This window comes from Alosa sapidissima, chromosome 19, assembly GCF_018492685.1.
Source record: "Alosa sapidissima isolate fAloSap1 chromosome 19, fAloSap1.pri, whole genome shotgun sequence".
NCBI lineage: Eukaryota > Metazoa > Chordata > Actinopteri > Clupeiformes > Clupeidae > Alosa > Alosa sapidissima.
This window is the reverse complement of record NC_055975.1, coordinates 3249010-3271136: the sequence shown is the minus strand read 5'-3', so window position 1 is coordinate 3271136 and position 22127 is coordinate 3249010. Positions and strand designations below refer to the sequence as shown.

The 22127-nt window shown below is 43.5% G+C and overlaps 1 protein-coding gene across 4 annotated transcripts in view; it reads left to right on the top strand.

Annotated features, from left to right (window-relative positions):
• Positions 1-16215, top strand: part of LOC121693405 (coiled-coil domain-containing protein 9B) — a 35057-nt gene extending 18842 nt beyond the window's left edge. For all 4 annotated transcript variants that reach the window (XM_042072803.1, XM_042072802.1, XM_042072804.1 and 1 more), the window contains exons 6-14: positions 3304-3381; positions 8302-8483; positions 10859-10908; positions 11200-11247; positions 11356-11455; positions 12677-12710; positions 12928-14029; positions 14289-14371; positions 14870-16215. In XM_042072803.1, coding sequence (XP_041928737.1) covers positions 3304-3381; positions 8302-8483; positions 10859-10908; positions 11200-11247; positions 11356-11455; positions 12677-12710; positions 12928-14029; positions 14289-14371; positions 14870-14896 — 1704 coding nt within the window. In that variant the 3' untranslated portion in view covers positions 14897-16215. The remainder of the gene's footprint in view (positions 1-3303; positions 3382-8301; positions 8484-10858; positions 10909-11199; positions 11248-11355; positions 11456-12676; positions 12711-12927; positions 14030-14288; positions 14372-14869) is intronic.
• Positions 16216-22127: the final 5912 nt, after the last annotated feature.

Sequence of the window (22127 nt, the reverse complement as noted above, 5' to 3'; positions counted from 1 at the left end):
CTAACTTTCTAGAAGTCTCTGTATTATTTCTCTCTTTTTCTTCATCTATGTCATATTCTCTCCCTCTCTGTCTCTCTCTCTGTCTCTCTCTCTCTCTCTCTCTCTGTCCCTCTCTTCCTCTCTGTTCCGCTCTTCTTTGGCATATTGTTTCCCACCCCAATGAAAAGAATGATTTAATCTAATTAACATTTGGCTGTTCTCGGCTCTGAATGGACTCATTATGCTGCAGACCAGAGTGCGGTGGCACAGAGCCAGAGCTGCTCAGTAAAGACAGAAGAAGAGATGAGAGGGAGAGATGGAGGGGGACACTGTGTCAGTGTGTGTGTGTGTGTGTGTCATGTGCACATGAGTCAGTTGTGTGTGTGTGTGTGTGTGTGTGTGTGTGTGTGTGCACATGAGTCAGTGTGTGTGTGTTTGTATATTTGAGTGTGTGTGTGTTGGCGTTGGGGGCTTTGTGGTCTTCCCAGTGTGTGACATTAGAGGTGTTGTAAATTGTACAGTGACACTGGGTTTGTTTGCCTCCTCCACACCCACAGCCATAAAGCTGGGCAGACAGTGTGCAATTTTGGCTCGATTCAGTTGGACCTGACCAACGCTAGAATTCCCATCTTATTTCTGGTGCAGTTTGAGCATGACACCCGATTAGAAGACGTAAAAATCAACACTCTAACTTCCGTCCACTCAGGTTCGATATCTGGCATGTCAGAAATGTTGCCAGCAATCCCTACTGAAATGTATAGTGTGAGCTACCGTGCGTGTCATCCCTCTTTCTGCCTTAACATTGAGTGCCAAAAACGTAATATTATGTTTTTCCTTTCCATGCGTTGAGTGCCAAAAACGTAATATTACATGTTTAGCTTTTTTTTTTAAAGGAGAATTCCGGTGTGATATTGACCTAAAGTGTATTGAAACATGATACCGAGTGTGAACGTATGTCTCATAGCCCATCTCGGCTTGTCCCCTGCACTCCAAAATCTGGTGCTAGTTAGCCGATGCTACCAACAGCTTTTTCAATAGTGGTGCTTCGGCATCGGGCTAGCCATGCAAATAAATCACTGTTTTACACCCATTTACGAGGTTCAATGTATCTCCACACTTCATTGGTAGACTTCCGAGGGCCCTGACATTTAAAACGAGACATTGAGAACTTTGAAAAAGCACTGGTAGTTTACTTACAAGACGATTTACAGACAGTATCTTCACGAAGTTTAGTGTTTGCAGCCATCTTGAATTTAGTCACGATAAGTCGAGCAACGAGTAAGAACTGGTATGATAAGGGATCAGATTCCAAAAATAATTCAGTGGAAATGCATGGATTCCAGTTTCTTCCAGTAGCAGCAACTGGAATCCATGCATTTCCACTGAATTATTTTTGGAATCTGATCCCTTATCATAGCTGTTCATTCTTACTCGTTGCTCGACTTATCGTGACTAAATTCACACACAATCACAATCGGGACATTTTATCATAACTCGGTTGCCGCTTTGGGTCGAATCAGTGACACATGCACGTCAGGTCAAAACCAGGCCATTTTCATGGGTCTATCACTAGGTGGCAGTCTCGCCAGGTCTCGCTGATCACTTCCCGGAAAGTTTACAGGTAACACATATTTCATGAAAGACGATATATCTCCATTTCTAGAAAAAAACAGTGATTTTGATGAAAACTAGCCTCTGTTTAGCTTGGGATTTCTCAGGAACAGAGGCGTGTAGAAATACACTGTTTGCACCAAGTGAGAGCTTAAAGTCTCACCTTTTAAACGAGCCATTGTATGTGTGCATAGCTATAACACAGAATATGCTGTGGCTGTACAAAAATAATCAACAATGGTCTAGATTGCTGGCACTCTAGGACAAAGCTTCCGAAAACAGCTTGGCATTCAATGAGTTAACAATGCCAACCCCACTCTCTTTCTGCCACTGTGCCACCCTCACCACCAGTCACATTCCTAGTACAGTGTTGATGAGTGCAACTCAACTCATGCAACTTTCCAAGAGAGTGGATAAGACATACAGCACCGTAACACAAACACGAGTCCTACCCGCAGCTTACAGTGGGCCCCTTCCTGCAGCACAGAGCAGGCACATTTTAACGATATTTGAAAGATCACTATCGAACCCTGGACACCCTGGAATTAATTGTATTGAGTACATTCGAAACCTTTTGACCCGATTTGGCCCTGAGAAGTTTCCTACACTGGGAAACCTAGTTGGTGACTGCTCTCACTGTCTCTTTCAGACTGTCAAACTGAGAGGATTTAGCATATCAAGCACAACTATGTAAATCATCAGTCTCTGCATTCATCAACTCTCCTTCTGCCCCCTGCCAGGAGAAAAGCAAGAACTGCTGGGTTTGAACAGTGGGAGGGAGACGGTAGTGTGCTGGTGGATTATTATATGGCTTCTGTGCAGTAACCAGTTTATCCATTGGAGGGCAGCATAGACCTTTGACTGCATGTGTGACACTTTTGCTGCCTCGCACAACCTCAAACAGCCGTGTGTGTGTGTGTGTGTGTGTGTGTGTGTGGGGGTGTGGGTGTGGGTGTGGGTGTGGGTGTGGGTGTGGGTGTGGGTGTGTGTTCTCGCACCCCAGCATTGTGTTAATATGGAGTGACACGAAGGAGAGACAGTGTTGCTGCTTCTTCTATCAGGTCAACATTGGGATGAGATGGGATTTGTACGCAGAGATATCCTGTATAATCCACAAATGCACATCTAGCGTACAGTCTTTGTGGAAGTAAACTACTTGGCTTTCACTGCTCTTTCCTATGGTTTTGACTGTATTTATGTATTATTATTATTATTATTATTATTATTATTATTATATAATTTGCTCTATAAATTTCCCTTTGTTCACTTCAGATGTCAGCAGTTAAAGCTATATTGTGTTTTTGCTGTGAAACATTGGATTATTGCTGGACTGAAATGTTTCTCTGTTAAGAGGCCTTTTTTATTACCAGTGTTGACACATGCACGTACTGTACACACAGACACACACACACACACAGGTGATGGTGTGTTTTCAGAAGGTAGCCCTGTGTCATCTCCAAAACTGATCAAGCATGGGAACATTTGTCATTTTCTCCTCCTCGCTCTGTCTTGCGTCATCCCCATCCCCCAGCACACCCCTCCCTCTCGCCTCCCTATTTCTCTCTCTCTCTCTCTCTCACCCTCTCTCTCTCTCTCTCTCTCTCTCTCTCCCACCCTCTCTCTTCTCTTTTCTTTTGCCTTACCTCTTTCCATCCTCTGTCTCTCTCAGCCTCTCTCTCACTCCTGCGCACTCTGTTCCCTCTCCCTCTGCAGGAGGAAGGGGTGAGGCAGGAGGGGAAGGCTGCGGTGGAGGAGAGTCGCTGGCTGTCCGAGTCTGACCCCTATTACCAAGTAAGAGCTCAAACCACACCCACACACACACCCTTCTCTCACACACACAACCACTGCTTAAATGTGCCCTCTGACCACTGTCCTCAGAAAGCACTGTGTGTGTGTGTGTGTGTGTGTGTGTGTGTGTGTGTGTGTTCGTGTTCGTGTTCCGAATATGTGTTCCTGTATGGGTGTATGTATATGTGATCTGTGAAAGTGTGTGTGTGCGTGTGTGCGTGTGCAACCCCTTCTTTGACCTGTACTCTGAGTCAGCCGCCCCTGCTGATGTCACACTGAGAGTCCCACAAAGCAGAGCCGCAGAGGCGTCAGGGGGACGAGGATACTGGACAGGACAGTGCACACAGCTGTCTGAGAGAGAGAGAGAGAGAGAGAGAGAGGAGGAGAAGAAGAAGAGTGAGAAAGAGGAGAAAAAGAAGAGAGGGAGAGAGAGAGAGAGGATGAGGCAAATGTGGACTGTAAGATGGCTGGGAGTGGTGAATGGGCTCAGAAGGAAAGGACCGGAGAGAAGAAAGAGACGTGATGGAAAGGGAGGATGAGGAGCGAGAGGAGAAAAGAAAACAGCCGTTCTGTTCTTGCTATTCTGTGGCACAAAGGATTTGGTCTCTTTTTTTAGGCTCTATAACAGATTGCCTGTTATGCAACTTTAGTCAATTTTTGCACCGTTTTTGTACAAATCCAATTTATGTGGCCTTGTAGAGAGAATTTGTGTGTTTCTTTGTTGCATTCTGGGTTGCCGTTGTGTGTCTGTTGTGTTGCGGGAGCAAGAGGGTTGGTGGGAGCGCAGGTGTGCTGTGCTGTGGCTTGGTTGTTTTTCTGTTGTTCCCGTTGTCTGCTCTCCTCCGGGGACTCTGAGAGCTGTTGTTTGTCCTCGTCACTGAGGAACTGCAGTGGCCCATCCGAGGCCATTTGCTGCAGTATTCCAAATAGAATATTGGAGTATTGATTCCAGTAAAGAGCTCACTCACTTTTTGCTCTGCCATACAGTACCTTTAACACTGTGTTCATTTTCACACGATGAGTGTTAATGCCGTGTGGGATTAGTTTGCTTGAGAGTAAGTGTGTGTGTGTGTGTGTGTGTGTTTGTGTGTGTACTTATCACACCTGAGCACACGGGTGAGTCATGTCTTCTGATGCGTTCGCGGCAGCACCACAGGTCAGCACACCTGTGTTCCTCAACTGTGGCTGTGTGAGCTGCCTGCCTTTGATGGAACGTGTGTGTGTGTGTGTGTGTGTGTGTGTATATGTACGTGTGTGTGTGTGTGTGTGTGTGTGTGTGTGTATATGTATGTGTGTGTGTGTGTGTGTGTGTGTGTGTATATGTGTGTGTGTGTGTGTGTGTGTGTGTGTGTTCTCCTCTCCTCTGATTACTGTTATCTGTGGCCCCACTGGGTCTCCACCATATTGTAGGCTTCCTCAGCTGTAGTAGAGCAGAGCAGCGGTGATTGATTGGCAATGCCTGGGGAGGGAGGGCCTCCTCCCTGCGGGTGGTTCCCACTGTGGGTTCCCAGGATCCCCTGTGGTGGCCGGAAATTGAATGTGCTAATTAAGACGGCGAATGACTGGGAGAGGAGACCAGGGGGGTACTGTCTGGTAGGAGCATTGGGACAGCGATGGCCCCCCTCCCACTGTGCAACACACACACACACACACACACACACACACACACACACACACACACACACACACACACACACACACACACAGTAACACTCTCCACTCCTCCACCTGCACCCTTTGGCCCCAGCAGAGCTGAGTGGCAGGCCGGGCAGGCCGAGGGAACAGAAACAGATGGCGAGTGAGATGAGCACTCACAGCACTGCTTTAGGGCCGAGCCCACAGGAGTCTGGACAGAGCCAGGACCTGTATTGTGGACGGGGGCTTGGGAGAGAATTTTGGAGCTGAGTGAGTTCTTTGCAAAGCTGTGCTGTAACAGAGCTCTGGAGGGAGCTCCCTGAGGTTAAGGCCCGTCCACATGTGTATGACAGGGTTCCTACGCAGTATGGAAAACCTGAAAAAGTATGGAGAAATATTTGTGTTTCCAGACTATTGCATTTGCAGTACTAATCACTTCATTCAGGTCATAATGAACCATTCCTACTGTTGTGTAGATTAACTGTCAGTCCCCATCGTCAAGATAGTTGTTTAGTTCACTTCAGTTGTCCATACGTTTGTTTTCACCGAGTTATCCCAAACCAGATGTGGCCGCAATGTCGAGAATACGGTCAGAAAAATCTACCGAGAAGTTTGGAAATTTTGAGTATGGAAAAAGTATGGAATTTTGAAATGGAAAATGTGTAGTAACCCTGGTATGACGAACGTGATGTGATGTGACGTGACGAGAACAGTATCATTGGGGATCAATTTCAGAGTGAATTTCTGATCGATAGGAAGCTGCCAGTCAAAATCCATCTAATTTTAGACATCATAGTCATGAACATGAGACTAGAGACTTTCTTTATGGTTGGTCAGTGGGGACCCTCATAAATGTAATGGTTCCCAGCGTGGACGAGCCTTGTGGCTCTGTGCTGATTGAGTTCAGCCTTCGCACAGGGTATGTGCTCTTCTCCGACCCAGTGGCAACAAGAACAACAAAATGCCTCTAGGCTTTCCACTCTTGAGAAGTGAAGTGCTTCTGTTCCCAGCTGCATACTCAAGACAACCACAAACATCAGGTCTAGTCCTCATTGATTTCCTCCGCCATCTCCATCTTTATTGGCGCTGTGCAAGCTGGTGTGCAGACGAGTGTGTCTGGCTCTTCTGTGACCGTCTCACTGCCGGTCTGTCCGCCTCGTTATTTCCCCTCATCCACTTGCCCATTTGGAACTTAATAGAATGCAATAGCATAGATGTTTATTTGCGGTGGAGCAATTTGTTCCCACAGGCTGGACGGAATGAGAGAGAGTCATTTGTGCGAGTGAGTCACAGCCAAAGAAGCTCAAACAAGTGCAAGATTGTGTGTCTCGATGACCTTTTGTGTTGGTTGGTCTGCTTGGATTATTTTTCCTCTGTTGTTGACTGAAGACACGAAGAGAGAGAGAGCAGTTAGGCTGTGGTCAGTTGCTGTATAGTGACCACAGACAGGAAATTGGTCTTTCCACTGTGGGGTGGGCCTATGAGACCTCTAGCTCACCATAACACAGAGGACTAGAGAGAGGAGTAGAGAAAGGAGGAGAGAGGATGAGAGAGAAGTAGAGAGGAGAGGAGTAGCGAAAGGAGGAGAGAGGAGAGGAGTAGAGAGGGGAGGAGAAGGACACAGGCAGACATCTGGCTCTGTGCCTTCCATCTCCCCAGGAGCGGGAGCCAGTGAAAAACAGTGTGACCTTTCACAGAGGTTGCTCAGGAATAGGCGTGCGATGCAGTGCAGGGCTAGCTCAGTTCCCATGCTGATTTTATCCAGAGCTGCTGCCGCAACCAGGGAGGGAAAAGCCATTTTCTTCTCAATGGGGAGACGAGAGCAAGAAGGTTAAATGCCGGACCTCCTATTGAGGCCACCAAAACTGGCAGCACTTCAGAATGCCCTGCCACCACCTGCTCCTGTGTAAAATATGAACAGGTTGTGGCGAGTAAGGGAAGTATGCTTAAAAACTTGGTTTTGAATTATATAAGATGAGAAGTGTATATTGTACGCGTGTATTAGTAATAGTAGTAGTAGAAAATGTACAATGTAATGTAGAAAGTATGCAAGAGAATGCATGTATATTATGTGTGACCAAGTACTTTGTATGCACCGTTGAAGGGCATTCATCCAAAATGGCATGATTTCCATCCAAGAACCTGACTTTGGGTCCGCATTGGCATCCACTTTGCATACATCAGTACACTGCAGTTCCCTCTTGGATTGTAAACCACATAGTGATGTGATGTATGTGATGACACATGCTGATGGCTGCAGCTGTGCCAAGGAACACACTCCACTTGTGGTTTACGTGGATGTATACTGCTCTGACCCTTTAAGGACAGCATGTTTGCCTGAATCTGATTGGCCACCCAAACAAAACACTTCTTGACTGTGCTCCCCTCACATTCATCTTAATCTCAAAACTGAAAGAGACGGATTCAGTTAAAGCATTCTAAACATCGAAACATGCCATTCTTTTAAAAACTGTGTTTTTTTGTTGGTTTTCAGGCTTGGCTGTACTCCATCCCAATAACATTCTGTATACCTTATTCCTGAGTAATAGTCTACATATTATGGTGATTAGAATATACATGTAATCTAATCTAAAAAGAAAGGAGGAAAAAAGAAACAACAGAAAGCAGCAAAAAGAACAAATTCCATCATCAATCCCCATAATGCAGTCAGTTCTCTCGGTTCCCTCTGTTGCTCTTGTGCACATTACCGGCCCATTTAGAGGATTGTTTGTGCACCAGCAGTTAATGGGCCTGGCTCTGCTGTCTCTTAAGGTTTTCAGTTGGAGGAGAGGAGTAAGGCCGATCTGAAGATGGTGAAATGTGCAGACGGGTGTGTGTGTGTGTGTGTGTGTGTGTGAGCTTGATTGCCCTGATTGTGATAAAATCTGCTGTCTTTAGTCTGATTGAGAGTAGTCCCTCATAGCCATTCATCAGGACCACTTATACAGAATTTAGATCTTTGTACGTGTGTCCATTTCTCATTCCCATGTGTAAAATTTTATGTTGATGTTCTGTCCTTCCACTTTTAAGAGGAATCTTCACATCCTCCAGTGTGAATGTTCATCATCATCAGCGTCACTGACTGTTATTACCGTATTTCACATTATCCTATGTCATTGTAGTGCTTAAGTATTCAGTGAAGTATTGCAGTGCAAGTATTCAGTGGATCATAATTGTTCCAAAAAGAGAATTTTTTGTGCTAAAATAAAACGTTTTCCTCCATCAGGGATGTTCATGAACTTGGCGTTCTATTAGCCTTCATCTTGTGCGTCTGGTCCTCTTTTCCAGGATGCCGAGTGGCCGGAGCAGCCCCCGGCAGACCTGACCATCCCCACCTCCCGCGAGGAGCAGCTGGAATACATACGCTGGAAGGCAGAGCGCGAGCAAATCGACCGTGAGCGCGTGGCCCGCCACAAGAATGCCAAGGGACAGTGGCGGAGAGCCTGGGACCTAGACAAGCCACAGCTTGTGTAAGCTGTCAGCCTTTTTGTTTTGTTTTCTTTTGTTCTATGTATTTCTATTTTGTTTGTTGTTTTTTTGCATTGTTTGGTCTTTTTGTGGGTGTGTATGCACATTAGCCTAACAAATCTGCTTTCTTTTGAATCATCTCTTGCATGTTTGCATGGTTAAAACACTATCAGTTTGTAAGAAAATACTATTAAATATGAGTGGACTCTCCTTGTTGTCTGGCTGCTTTTAGTTACTCTCTTAATGATAGTACTAATATACTGTCTGGCTTGCATTTACTTTCTTGATTATCTCCCATTGCAAAACCATACTAACATGCTTCAAATAATCTCATTTTTTTTTTTCCAGCTGACTTGACACAAGCTTCTAACTCAGTAACATTGCATAGCATTTCAACATTGCAGTAGAATGCAAACATGTACTTTCTTTGCATTGTCATGGTTGCATTGCCTGGTTTTCAGGCTGCTGTGCATGTTTTGGATGCAGACTGTATTTGTTGTTTTTGTTAGTGGAAAGGTAATGTGAGTGTACGTCATTCCACAATGAACCACAATGAACTGGTTCACATTATAAATTCTCCCCACATCTTGTGATGGGGCATCACAAGACAAAATTCAATCAAGCCTCATTAGACAGGAATGATGCAAAAGTACCTGAATGAGTGAGACTTGCGTAGAACATAGTAGCGGTAATGTTGAATTAAATAACAGAAGACTTTCTGAGTCTTAGTGAAGGGCAAGGAGGGTCATTGTGAACATCTGTCAACTGTTGTGCATAGAGAGGCAACATTGCACACTGTGTCCTAAACAGGCTAGCCTGCCCTTGTACAAACATCCCGCTTATTAGCACCCTTAGATGTGTAGTGATAGTAAAACAGTGCCACAGTTCCATTTCTGAGTCATGCTTATTAGTTCTGATGAAATTTAAATTGTCCCTTATGATATGTTTAGCTCTTTCAGCGTTCCCTACCATTTAAAGGTACCGTACTTGCAGAGAAGCAGTTGGTTTTGGACTTGGTGTTGATTATGACTGAGCACATTTGTTGTATTCCCTGGGCTCTGTCAGCAGGAACAGCTGGTGACATCCTCAGGAGCATTAAGATCACATTGCCACCGACAGGCAGCGTAGAGACAACGAAAAACAAGCATCTGAAAACGCTTGTGTGGTGAATAGTCAGAGACTTTTCCCAAAGCGGACCACTGCACAAATTAATGCAATCTGCTCCCCCACATGAGTGAATTTAAAGGGCTTTGAAAAGCAAAGCAAGGGGGGATAGAGAGAGAGAGAGGGACTATTTTTAGTGTGTTGGAATGCCTTGCCTTATTAGGCAGAGTTTGAGAACACTCCAGAGCGAAAGAATAGAGAAGGAAATGGTTCCTGATTGAGCTCCTCTCCAAGAACCTGGTTCACTGTGTGTGACTTGGATGTGTTTACAAACACCTCTCAGTCACAAGTGGAGTGGACCCCTATGCTGTGTGGCAGAACACTACAAGTAGAACAGATAAAAGAGTGGATGCTATTGCACAGATGCTAGCTTCAGAGTCCTACAGTGTCTGGAGAGCTACGGCAGTGAAGGTCATCAGGTCCCAACCGCCCCAGTGGGAAATAAGCAAGGAGGCTGGGTTCACTGTGGTGCTGCTTTGAGGAGTATGGAAACTGACTCTGGAATGAGGACGTCTCACAAAACTGGACTGAGCTGCTTACTCATCAAGCAAACAATTAACAATTGATGTGTGGTTGCCAAACTCCATTCTCCCATCATAAGGTGCAGAATTGCTCAGTGCTTCATGCACATTATCATTAGTAGCTGTGATCTCTCACAAATCTATATAATGAGTAGCGAATTGAAAAGAAAGGTCTAATCATAGTATTGTAGTGATGTCAGTTGACAATTAACAAAATAGCTAGATGCTTTGTTGATGATGTCCCATGTTGATGATGTCATTGCCCTGTCAGCCATGGGAATTGTATCCCAGTGCTCTGCAGGCAGAGCTTATACATTCCCTCATGGCTCACTACAGATATAAATCTTTGTTACATACTGTATACAACACATGCATTATTCTATAGTTATATGACAGTAACTCTAGTCCTGGTTAGGCTTACAAGATACTGTATAGCTTGGCAGGGCATCAGAACCCAACCCCCAACCCAACAGGATTCAGTGCCATTTTAAAAGTGCTCCATATGACAATCTATTGTGCTCTTTATTCCTTCAGTTTGAACGGCAAAACAGTTGTCTTTTTTCAAACTGTCTAATTCATGTGATAACTCCTTATGTTGAATAGATTTGTGTCCTCGCTCTTGTCATCCTTTTCTGGAAACTACTGCATGCCTACTGAAGTGTTCTATTTCTGTGGGCAAATTCTGTTATCAGTTTTTCAGATAATCCACCAGGGGAAGCAGAACGGCCCCAGTCAAACAGAGGTGAGGATAACATAACCAGAAGTCGTGCATTCAGAGTTTGAATGTTAATTCTGTATCCATTTTCTAACCAAAAGTGTAACATTTTATTGGAGCACATGCAGAGCCACATCTCTGTTTTCATTTGAAGTAGTCATGTCTCAGTATTTTTACCAGGAATGGGGTTCAAACCCACATGGACAGTTCTCCATTGGGTCTTAAGTCCAACGCCTTAACCACTCGGCCATCCTGGGATTGCTCTCCCATAATACCTTTTGAAAAAATTACTAATTTGACCTAATTTTGATTTTCTAGGCGGCAGGGCTCCCAAAAGAGGCTCAAAATCAGCTGGCGAATCACAAGGTGGGAGAGTCTCACTCAGATTTTAGTTGCCTCTTCCTTGTGTTGGTTGTTGTTCCCACAATGCATCACTACTGGAATGCCCCATGAGCTTGTCCTCATCTTGCTCAGGTCACCATGGCAGAGGCAGAGACAGGAAGGGCAAGAACCCTCCAGCTGTGGTGGGCAGCAAAGCCAAGGGCAAGGAGCGCCTGACGGGAAGAGCTCGAAGGTGACCCTCCTGCCCTCAATTGGGAAGTTGTTGCTTTGCTCACTGATGCTGGTGTAGGATTTCTGATATTTGAGCTCAACAGCCACTCAACTTGAGCCCCATCAAATGAAAGATTAAGTGCTTGTCTGGGTTGGAAAGTTGGATGATGATTGATTGGCTGGAACACTATTTTGTATTTCCCATATACAGACTCAAAACTGCAAATGAACAGCAATGTTTTTTTAACACAAATTCTGGACAAACAGCGAAAGGAACACACAGAGAATTTCACAGAAAAAAGTGGATTAAAACCCATGCTATAAATTGTTGCAAAATGTTGGTTTAAACGATATCGCTACGCAGAAGTCATCTTACAGAACTGCTAGCTTTTTCTCAGTGGCTGTGTCCTGTGGCCCTGATATATAACAGAAAGGCCAGTATTTACAACTCTCCGTTTACACACAGCTCCCGTTGGACCACTGTCAAATGGAGCGTAGCCACTCAATAGTCCCTCTCACCATAAAGCACAACCAGACACACTGGCGACACTGTGGTCTTCATCAAGCAGAGATTTAGCAAGTCTTACTCTTTCTGCGCACAAGGGGAATGCCGGACATCTTAAGCCTGTCCCATTCTTAGCTTTGTGCTCTTGTTCGAAGTCCGCTCATGTTACACAATCTTGGCTTGATATTAGAATGCCAAAAATCCTTCTGCCATCTTTTATTAATTTGAATGCGTAACTCTTGTCCATCTACTGTCATTTTGGCTTTTTCATCAAATGGAACAGCTGACCAAAAATGTAGTACAGCATCCGTCAAGCGCTTGGACACACCTATCATTGATTGTTTTTCTATACTCCTACTGTACACTGTGGAAAAAACTATGAAATAACACACTTGGCTCAGATGGGCTGTGTAGTTGGCCCCAGTTATCAGTGATTTAAACATGGAGTAACAGGTCCAACTGTTTTGTGTGCATGAAATGATCTTTCAGCTTTATAATGCAGTATTGCATCAATATCAGATCAAGGATACAGACCTCTGGTGTTATCTCAGAACTGTCAGTGCGTGTGTCACACTCACTGTCCCACCCCAGTGATGCTCTTCTTATGTGTCAAACGCCAATCAATTCAGTTTTAACTGTGCAGAAGTTTGCACTTTTCAAATTCAGGAGCAGTGTCTGCAATTACTTTGGTGTCAACACTACAGCAGAAACTAAATAATGAAAGACTTTTCATTGCAGATGGGACACTAAAGACATGGAGGGAAATAAACAGGCAAGTGGCTGTTCAAAGCTGTGCTGTATAATACTTGAACAGTAACTTGAGAAAAAATAATCTGTACATGAAGACATTTGTAGATATGTAATCAAACATTTTGTTTATTAATAGAGAGAGTAGATCTTTCATATTATTATGCATTTCACTGTATAAAGCACCTCTTGCTTCCAGTGGCCAATGACGTCATATATGTTGACCTCTATCTGACCTCTAGTTCTCAGAGACAAGTCTGGAGGAGTTTCTGGAGGAGCTTGATGCCCTCTGTGACCCCGATAACCCCTCCACTGACTCCAAGGCACCGCTGGACTCCGATGGGACTGCAGCTGCCACTGCTGCCAATGATGAACACAATGGTGTGGAGATTGAGTCCATTACACTGGACACAAAGCAGGCCGATGCGGCATCTAGAGCACCATCTGGTGATTATGATGCAGGGAAAGGGGGGAATCCAGAGGTGGCCTCGCCCAAAGGAACCGAGAAGAAGGTGCGGTTCTCAGAGGGACTCGTCCAGGGTGGCCACATCCAGAGGAATTCCAACACTGTCACCGCTGAGACCAAGGGGAGCTTGTTGAAAGGGGTCTCGTCGCAGATGAAGACAGACTTAAAAGCCGGAGCAGAGGCAAACAGCACCACTGACGAATCCCAGCAGACACAGACACAACAGCAACAGACAGAGGCACAGCAGCAGGAGGCTGATGGCAATGGCCAGGAGGAGCAGGACACTCATCATGTCAGCCCGAGTGGCACAGAGAGCGGCAGCCCCGCTGCGCCCGCCCAGAAGGCACAGGAGGAGAAGACCGAAGACAAGAAGGAGAGAGCACTCGAGACTGACCAGGACACTGGAAAGGACAAGGAACAACAGCCAGGTGAAGAGGTCCAGGAGCCTTCTCACTCCAATGCCTCTGACACAACTGAGACAGCCAAGAGAGTACCCAGCACAGAGACAGAGGGAGAGGCCTCCACACTGGCAGATCAAGCTCCAGCCTCACAGGCTCCAGTACAGCAGGCCCCAGTACAGCAGACTCCAGACCAGCAGGCTCCAGTACAGCAGGACCCAGATCAGCAGGCCCCAGATCAGCAGGCCCCAGTACAGCAGGCTCCAGCCTCACAAGCTCCAGACCAGCAGGCTCCAGACCAGCAGGCTCCAGTACAGCAGGCCCCAGTACAGCAGGCCCCAGTACAGCAGGCCCCAGTACAGCAGGCTCCAGTACAGCAGGCTCCAGACCAGCAGGCTCCAGTACAGCAGGCTCCAGACCAGCAGGCTCCAGCCTCACAAGCTCCAGAGCACACCAAGACTAGCACAAGCAGGGCTACAGGTGAGTCATATTTACAGTATCTGAAGTGGTGAGAGAGACCCTTTCTGAGGTCTGTTAAAAAAACAGTCCAGCCATTCACATAATGTACTGCTGCTATGTGACAGTACTACACTGTGCTTTGGATAATAAATAGAAAATGGAAATAGCTGCAGGTAACCTAGTTTTAATGTTTCAATAAGATGATTATATTAAGGGCCCTCTTTTGTGTATAAACTGAGAATGTTTAGTAATTGCTGTTTATGTACGTCACCCCACACAGAGGAGCTGATCGACTCCAGCTTGTCTGTGCTCAGTCTAGACACAGGGGACGCCCATCAAGACCACGCTACCAGCACAGAGAAGGTGAGAGATGAACTAGATTCAGGTTTATAGATATGTATATTAAGAGAAGTCCTTTACATCAGTTGTTCCTATATTCAAATTGCTCACTTGAAATTACTTTGGTGGTGAGCATCTGGCAAATAAATAAACATATACACACAATCATGGACGGATGTCAGGAATACACACTGACGAGGGGCTGCCCTAGAATGAGCCCTGTATGCTGGGGGAGAGAGTTTCATCAGCAGCCTACATAACCAGCAACAGGGACTGGCTGCAGATTCATTAGCATTGGAAATCCACTCCTGACCAAGCCTAAGTGAGTGAGTGAGTGAACGCTCAGTTGCAGAGCTGAAGTGGTTTGACAAACGCTGTTAAAGGGAGGAAAAAACTGAAAAAAGAAGGTGCAAAAGATCGGTGATGCATTACTGTCCTGTTATGTAACATAAGTGGTTAAGAGAGAGAAAACAAGCTTTTGATTTTCTCACTTCCTCTTTTATGTTTTTCTTTGTATTGCAGGCACGGGAAGATGGAAAAGTGGTCTAAAAGGCACATATCCCAGTTTGGAGTTAGCCGATTCTATATGAGATGGAAAAACAAAAACTGAAACCAAAAGAGGTTTTTTATTAAACATGCCTTTTTTTCTGATTGATTCCTAACTCTTAGAAACTTTGAGAGATGTCAAACACTTACATAATGCTAAAAGAAAACCTCAATAGCTCTATGAATGTGTTTTGTGGACAATTTTTGTTGAACTGAATCTGTTTATAGAAACCACCTGATCATTGAATGTTGATGAAGGTTACGAATGTTCGATAGAGGGTAATCAGTATGTTAGACTCTAGGAAATGATGGAAGTCCTTTTAGGTATCTCTACCTGCTTAAAATATGTTGTTTACAAGCACTTTATTTTTTATTGAATAATTGAAATGACCAGAGGTTTTGTGGTTTAATAGGACTACAATAGTAAGCCTATAGGGTTGATTGTCTGGTTTGCTTGAACTTGAATGAAGTCTAAAAAAAATTTTCTAATGGCACAGCCCTCTCTAACACTAGTTACTATTAGTGCAATTGAGATCATATGTATATACCATTACAGGGCTTATATGTTGATCTCTTGTTTCCCAGTCCACTCTATGGCATCTAGGACTGCATTCAAAAAGGTTGAATCAGCTTACATGGGTATTTCCAATACAAGTAATGAAATTGGAAAGTTGTCTATGACTTGAAAACTATTAAGTTTTCTCCTTTGGCCTTACGTGTATATTTGTCGGACTTACAAAGGTTCAGGTACTGCTGCTGTTCAGTGAGTTAACCTTAGCAGTGTTGTAATGTTAGGAATTCAGTTTCTGATGGATAATTTTTTCAAAAAGAATTTCACATCTGAATATTAGTATTTAGTGGCTCTAAGACACACAAGTCTTTATTCTCCATTCATTCAAAAGTTGCATGGTACAGATCATTTTTGAAATTGTGTCTATTCATGCCTTAACAGTTATGTAGGAGACAGTGTGAGTTATAGGCATTGTATGCCAGCAGTTCTGTATTTAAAGACTTAAACATATGTTTGCACTCAAGAAATAAGCTATTAACTTTTTGGTAATAGTCACTCAATGTTTACAGTTAGCTTTGAAAAGTAGACATGGGCTCCCCTAGATCCAATTCAGCTTGGGTTTGTACTCCATGTAAGCTATGATTTCAAGGTATCCTTATTTAATTTAAAGCAACATTATGGTAAAAGAGTAATTTATTTAGTTTAGAATGAAAAAAGAAAAAAACAATTTAGAAGCAAATGTTATTGTCACTTTTACCATGGACTCTGTTGGAAGATACGTGCAAAATGACTATTAAAGAGTTCAAGTTTGCCTTTGACTCTTTCCCTGTGTACACAGTTATTCATCCCAGGCAGTGGAATTGTGTGGGCTGCCATGCTCTTAAAAATTATCCACAATTAATTGGCATATTTTTCAATATGTAATCAATTAATGCTTTAAGAATATTGTGTGTGTGTGTGTGTGTATGAATGACCTCATCCCTGAACTCTCTGCAATATTGTTTGGTTGTTTGGTATAACCTTGTTGAGGGAGGAGGGGTGGATAATCCTTTCAGGCATTTCCGTAACACATTTTAGTATCCAGATTAGAAAGCTGAAACAGCGCTGGAGCCAATGCTGGCTGAATGATCAGTGTGTTATCACATTGTTATGCCACGTGCAGCTTCACCATGCCAGGTGTCAGGGCATTTGGCCTCATCACAGGAGGTGGAGATGCACCACTCACCGGCCAACCCAGTGAGATCTCAGCTCCACCTAGCTGTCTGTCAGTGTGTCCTTCAGCAGGGCACTGAACTCAATTGTAGAAGATATTGAAATGACCTTACAATTACCATCTGATATCCAGGTGTAAATCCACCCTGTCGCTGCCTAACCTGGGACTTATCTGGACAGTGTGTCTCCTGAAAGCATCATCTGAGTGACCGCCATGGTGACCATGGAAAGAGAGTATTCAAAAAGATAATCTGTCTGTCATCGAACAGTGAAGAGAAAATGCACAAAATGGAAATCTGTGTATCATTTAATGATGGTAGTGGTTCAACAACTAATGTGTTAGGACCAAGCTTTGCTCATCTGACAGTGCTTTTGGAAAGTCCTATTTCTGAGCCAGATGCTGTTTTTGGATGGAGCTGCTACTGATTAAAGTAAAGTATTACCTTTGAGGGCTTCCTAATGTAAACCATACCTGTGCAGATTGGGTCATGTCTGGTCCAAGGATGTTCCACATGTGCTGTAGTATATGTAACCTGTTTGGTTTCACATATCTTATCTCACTGAAATTGGTCAGCAAGTCGGAAATGAGTCACTTGCCATTTAATTGCTAAAACTGAATTGTCCTCTGCAAATTGATAAATGACTAAATCAGATTTTGTCCAAATTCCATTGACTTATTAAGTGACATTTCAGTGGAAATAAATAGAACATTTTCAGCTCATGCTCTCCAGAGCATCACCCTCTGTAATGGGTCTAGTTCATATCTGGTACGGATCACATTCATTCCTACTTCACCAGTCAGACACGTATTGAGCCATTAGAGCAGCCACACTCTAAAATGCTTGTTGCTGGTATAAGAAACAAAATAATGAAACAATTTGATATGCTGCTTAGTAGACCACCAAGCTGAGATCTTGAGCAGCCTACTTTGAGGAAAGTGTATTGTCTTGTAACTGTGAATCTGTGTGAATGTTTAAATGGGGCTGTTTTGTATAATTCTATACATCTAATTATGCGCAGGCTACAGCATGTTGTTTATAGTGTGTGTGTGATTGTGTATGAACTGTGAGTGTGAGGAATGAGGTCCTATTTGGTGGGTCAGTTTCCGTGACAAATCATATAAGGTTGTTGCTGCACCGTCTCAGACTTTGTTCAAACCTTGTCTATATCAAGAATGGGTTCCAAAACCAAGGCCTGTAAAATATTTCTGTTCAAATCTTATGTCTTCATATTATTTCCAGCCCCAGTAATTACTTCAGTTTTACAGCCTGAAAATCACATTGTCTGGTAAGCCATGTTTGGACATTAATATAATGAAAAGTGTTATTCATAAGCAGCCCACACGTTGTAGGGTGGAAGACCAGTAGGACTGAACCATTAAAAGTTTGTACGGCATTTTCATTGGCTTTCTACAAGGCCCTAGATTTGGAAAAAGTGTGACATTAAGGGTAGTATAAACTTGTTTTTGTACTGTACGCATTTGGTATCAATCATTATTTTTTCCCCTATGCATACTATATTTCATCCACATATAATGGGCTTGAAGACTTTAAGGATTAAACAAGGGGAGGTTGTGTTTTCCAGACATTTTCATAGGATTAAAATGGTACAGTATGTGGGGTAGCAAGTATAGGCACTTGAAAATCTATGTGAAAGTAGCTAAGTGTATGGGCATTTAGTGTACAAAGTGCCAATGTTGTACCATAGATAAATAAATTGAGTCATTGTTTTGCCCTAGGGCCAAGAATGAAAACCCATACTGTAGGTATACAATGTAACTCAATGTCATCAGTTTTGCACTTTTTTCTATATCTAGGGCCTTATTTAAAACTAATGAGCATGCAGTACAAACTTTTAATGGTCCATTCATATCGAGAACACGTATGTCTTCGACCCTACAAAGTTTGGGCAGGCTAGGAATAATACTTCTCAAGATATTAATGCCCAAACATGGCCTCCAAGTTAAGGCATTTATGAGAGCAATTGTTTATGAAATGCACACATTTGCACAAAACAAATGCAAAACATTGGAATTTAACACAAATATTTTACAGGTCTTAGTTTTGGGACCTAAATAGGTAGACAAACTTTGTGCAAAATCTGAGACGGTGCAGAAGCCATTTTCCTGGATTTTGTCTGATTTGACACGGAATGACTGGTGTTCATTTGCAGTGGCATTGCATACTGTAAGCACTTGCCAAACCAACACTTGCCATTGGCACTGGATGTGAAAAGAAAGTTGGGGAGTTAAAATAGCATAAGTGGCTTAGTAAGCCTCTCCAAGCCTTGCATGGTTTCAGTGCTTGTCTTTTGGGATTAGCACCCGACAATAAGTGTTGCAAATGTATCATCCTGACACCCGGGTGGAGTGTGTGCATCTGTCTGCTGTATTATCCCAACCTGTGAACGCTCCTGTCTGAGTCTGTGCTTCTGCTTATCCTCTTCAGCCTGCAGCGTCCTCCCTGGAGGAGCAGGGCGCTGACTGTGACGTGCATGTGGCTCCTGACAACACAGTGAACAGCGCAGCTCATCTGAGCAGGCCTGGAGCCTGGGCCAAGACTGCACTATGGGTCTGGAGAGACTCAGCCCGGCCGCACCTGCTGCCTCCCATGCTTCAGCCCCACAGTGCTGCTCCCTTCCCTCTGTGTTCCAGGGTACATCTGTTTGAACAACATTCACTTAAACCATGCCATGTTATTTGAGTTATGCCTTTTCTATATAGAAGCAGACTGTAGACTGTTGTAAAAAAAAATCTCTCCTTTAACTGCATTTATTTTCCACTGCCTTTAACGTTTTATGTTTATTTCATTTAATTTTTCTATTTCATTTTGTTTTATTTGTATTTTATTTTCATATATCTCTTGATTTGTTTTTGTTTTTAATCATTATTATATTGTTTTTGTAGTGCTGTCTACATATTTCTTATTTTCATCATTGATTAGATAAAGTGCTATGTGTCACTGATCAGATAAAGTGCTATACACATACATCTAATCTTGAACTTGAACATCAGCAGCCTGTTGCACCAGTCAAGAGTAAGTTTGATTGTAAGTTTATAGGTGTAAGGTGTGTCTTAAGCCTTACGTTGAAACCAACTAACGGCAAAACGTTTTTTCCTGCATTAAATATCCTGCCTCGGACGTCAATCTTGCCATTAAACTGTGCCGTAAAAACTTGTGATCCATGTCAGGATGTTGACTGTATATTTTTTTGGAGCTACTCACATGAGATTAGCATTTGATTAATTTCAAACATCCCCCTCCATCCCTCCTGGGATCCTGTTGTTCTGGCAACACCTCCCTGCTCTCACAACAGGCCTGTTAGTCTTTTAATTACCTTTTTCCACAGGCACTCTACAGAGCTGCCTCCTGGGCGCCTGTGTGCCTCTATAGGCCCCAAACACTCTGTATCTTTCTTTAACCGTTGTTTATAGGCCATAGTTTACAGGCCGTCGCTCTATGGCACTCACTCCTCTGCTGATCTATCTATCCATCTATTTATCTATCTATTTACAGTATCTGTCTATCTATTTATTTATCTATCTATCTATGTACAAATCTGTATTTCTTAGTTTTTTTAGGTGTCCTTATTCTATGTTTGTTTTCGCTGAATGTTTTGCCCACTGATTCCCCCTACTCTTGGGTGGAATGACACAGGCACTCAGTGGCTCTTAGCCACTCCAGGCCTGCTGCTGATATGGCATGGTAATTGCAGGTACACGAAGCCAGTGGGAGTGAGGACAGTCGAGATAGTGGGAGAGAGCAAAATAAAGTGCTGGATTTGGTCTTTAAAGAGGATTTAAGTGTGTGTGTGTGTGTAGGGGGATGGATTATGTCACTTGTTTTCTGAATACATAACAGATAAATGCTTAATTATGTGTGTGTGCTTGGGAGAGAGATCAAACATGGCAGGTATACAGGAGCTGAAGAGGTTTCTCTGTGTCTGCCAGCTTAAGATGCAGCAGTGTCTTGATGGGGCTCAGTCAGTGCCTGACTTTAGGCCTCTCTCTTTCTGTTCAGCATAAACATCATTTCTCTCCTTCTACTTTCCCTCAATCTCAATCTCATGTTTCTCAATGCATACCCCATGGCAAAGGGATGGAGATCATTTTTCTCTACCTCTCTCTGGTTCGCCTCTTTTTCCTCTCGTTCTCTCTTGCTCTGACACATGTTCACATTATTTGTTATGCTCTATTTAACTCTGACTCAGCAGGGCTGGGAGATGCTCTTGGCTGGCATGCATTTTTCACAACGTGCAAAACACACATCAGAGGATAAACGTGTGTGTGTGTGTGCGTGTGACCATGTGTCCTGGAAGTGTACTCATATGCATAACATTACCTATCTGTGTCTGCCATGCATGAAATGAATATAGAATAATAGAGGATGCACATATAGGTTCCCCTATTAAATTATCATATTCTGCATTTTACAAGAGACAAACCATCTTGATTCATGACCTCATGTAAAAGTCTGCTGTCTGATATGGTCCAGCCAACATCACATGTGATGCACACCTTAGGGTTTTCTAGAGAGACATCATCAAGTGAGTGTGTTCAATTGATATTGGTATCTTCTTTTCTTTGAAAATGTTTCAGAAGTCAGATTAGACCTGATCACTCTTGACAATGCCATGACAAGAGAGATAAGAGAAATTAGCATCAACAACAAACAACAACACACTGCATTTATATAGCGGTTTATTAGATTAGATTCTACCCAAAGAGCTTCACAATAAAGGGGGCACCTCACTAACCACCACCCACGTGTAGCACACCCACCTGGGTGCTGCACGGCAGCCATTATGCCCCAGAATGCTCACCACTTAAAGGAACCGTATGTAAAACATGCATTTCAATTAATCATAAAATGGCCCTGATATGTCACTAGACATTAAGAAATCATGTTAATTTCAAATACTTATATCACTGACAACAGTAGTCCGGCCAGGATATTGTCATTTAAAAAGTGAAGTTGCAGCCCTCAACTGATGTTGATGTTGTGTTTTGTTATGTCATGTTGTGTTTTGGCCTGATGCAACACTCTTTACCTATCTACTAATCACAAAGTCAGTAGTGTTTCGGCATCCAGGTTTGCAACCTCGAGTCAGGGGAGGGGATACACCGCTCTACAGTAATTTGAAAGTGATTGCAGTATCAGTGTTGGCCACAATCTTACATATCTTACAACACTACAGGTGTTTCGGTAGAGAGCCATTGAATAAGCGATGCCAAGCAATTTCTGTAACACTTTTTGTGACATTCAGCAAATATCTCCTCATTTAATGTAAGTTCCTTCGGACAATAGGCCTACGTTCTACTCTACGTGCAGTTGTCCTCCATGTCAGTTGCATCAATTTTCTTTACTTATATTAAGTAGCATTAATCAATATGAGGGGCAGAGGGGGATAAATGTTGTCCCCACTGGGGATAAAAAATAATTTAGCAGAGGTAGGGATAGGAAAACCAGAGGGGGGAAATCCTCACCATCCCCCTTCTACAAATCGCACCCT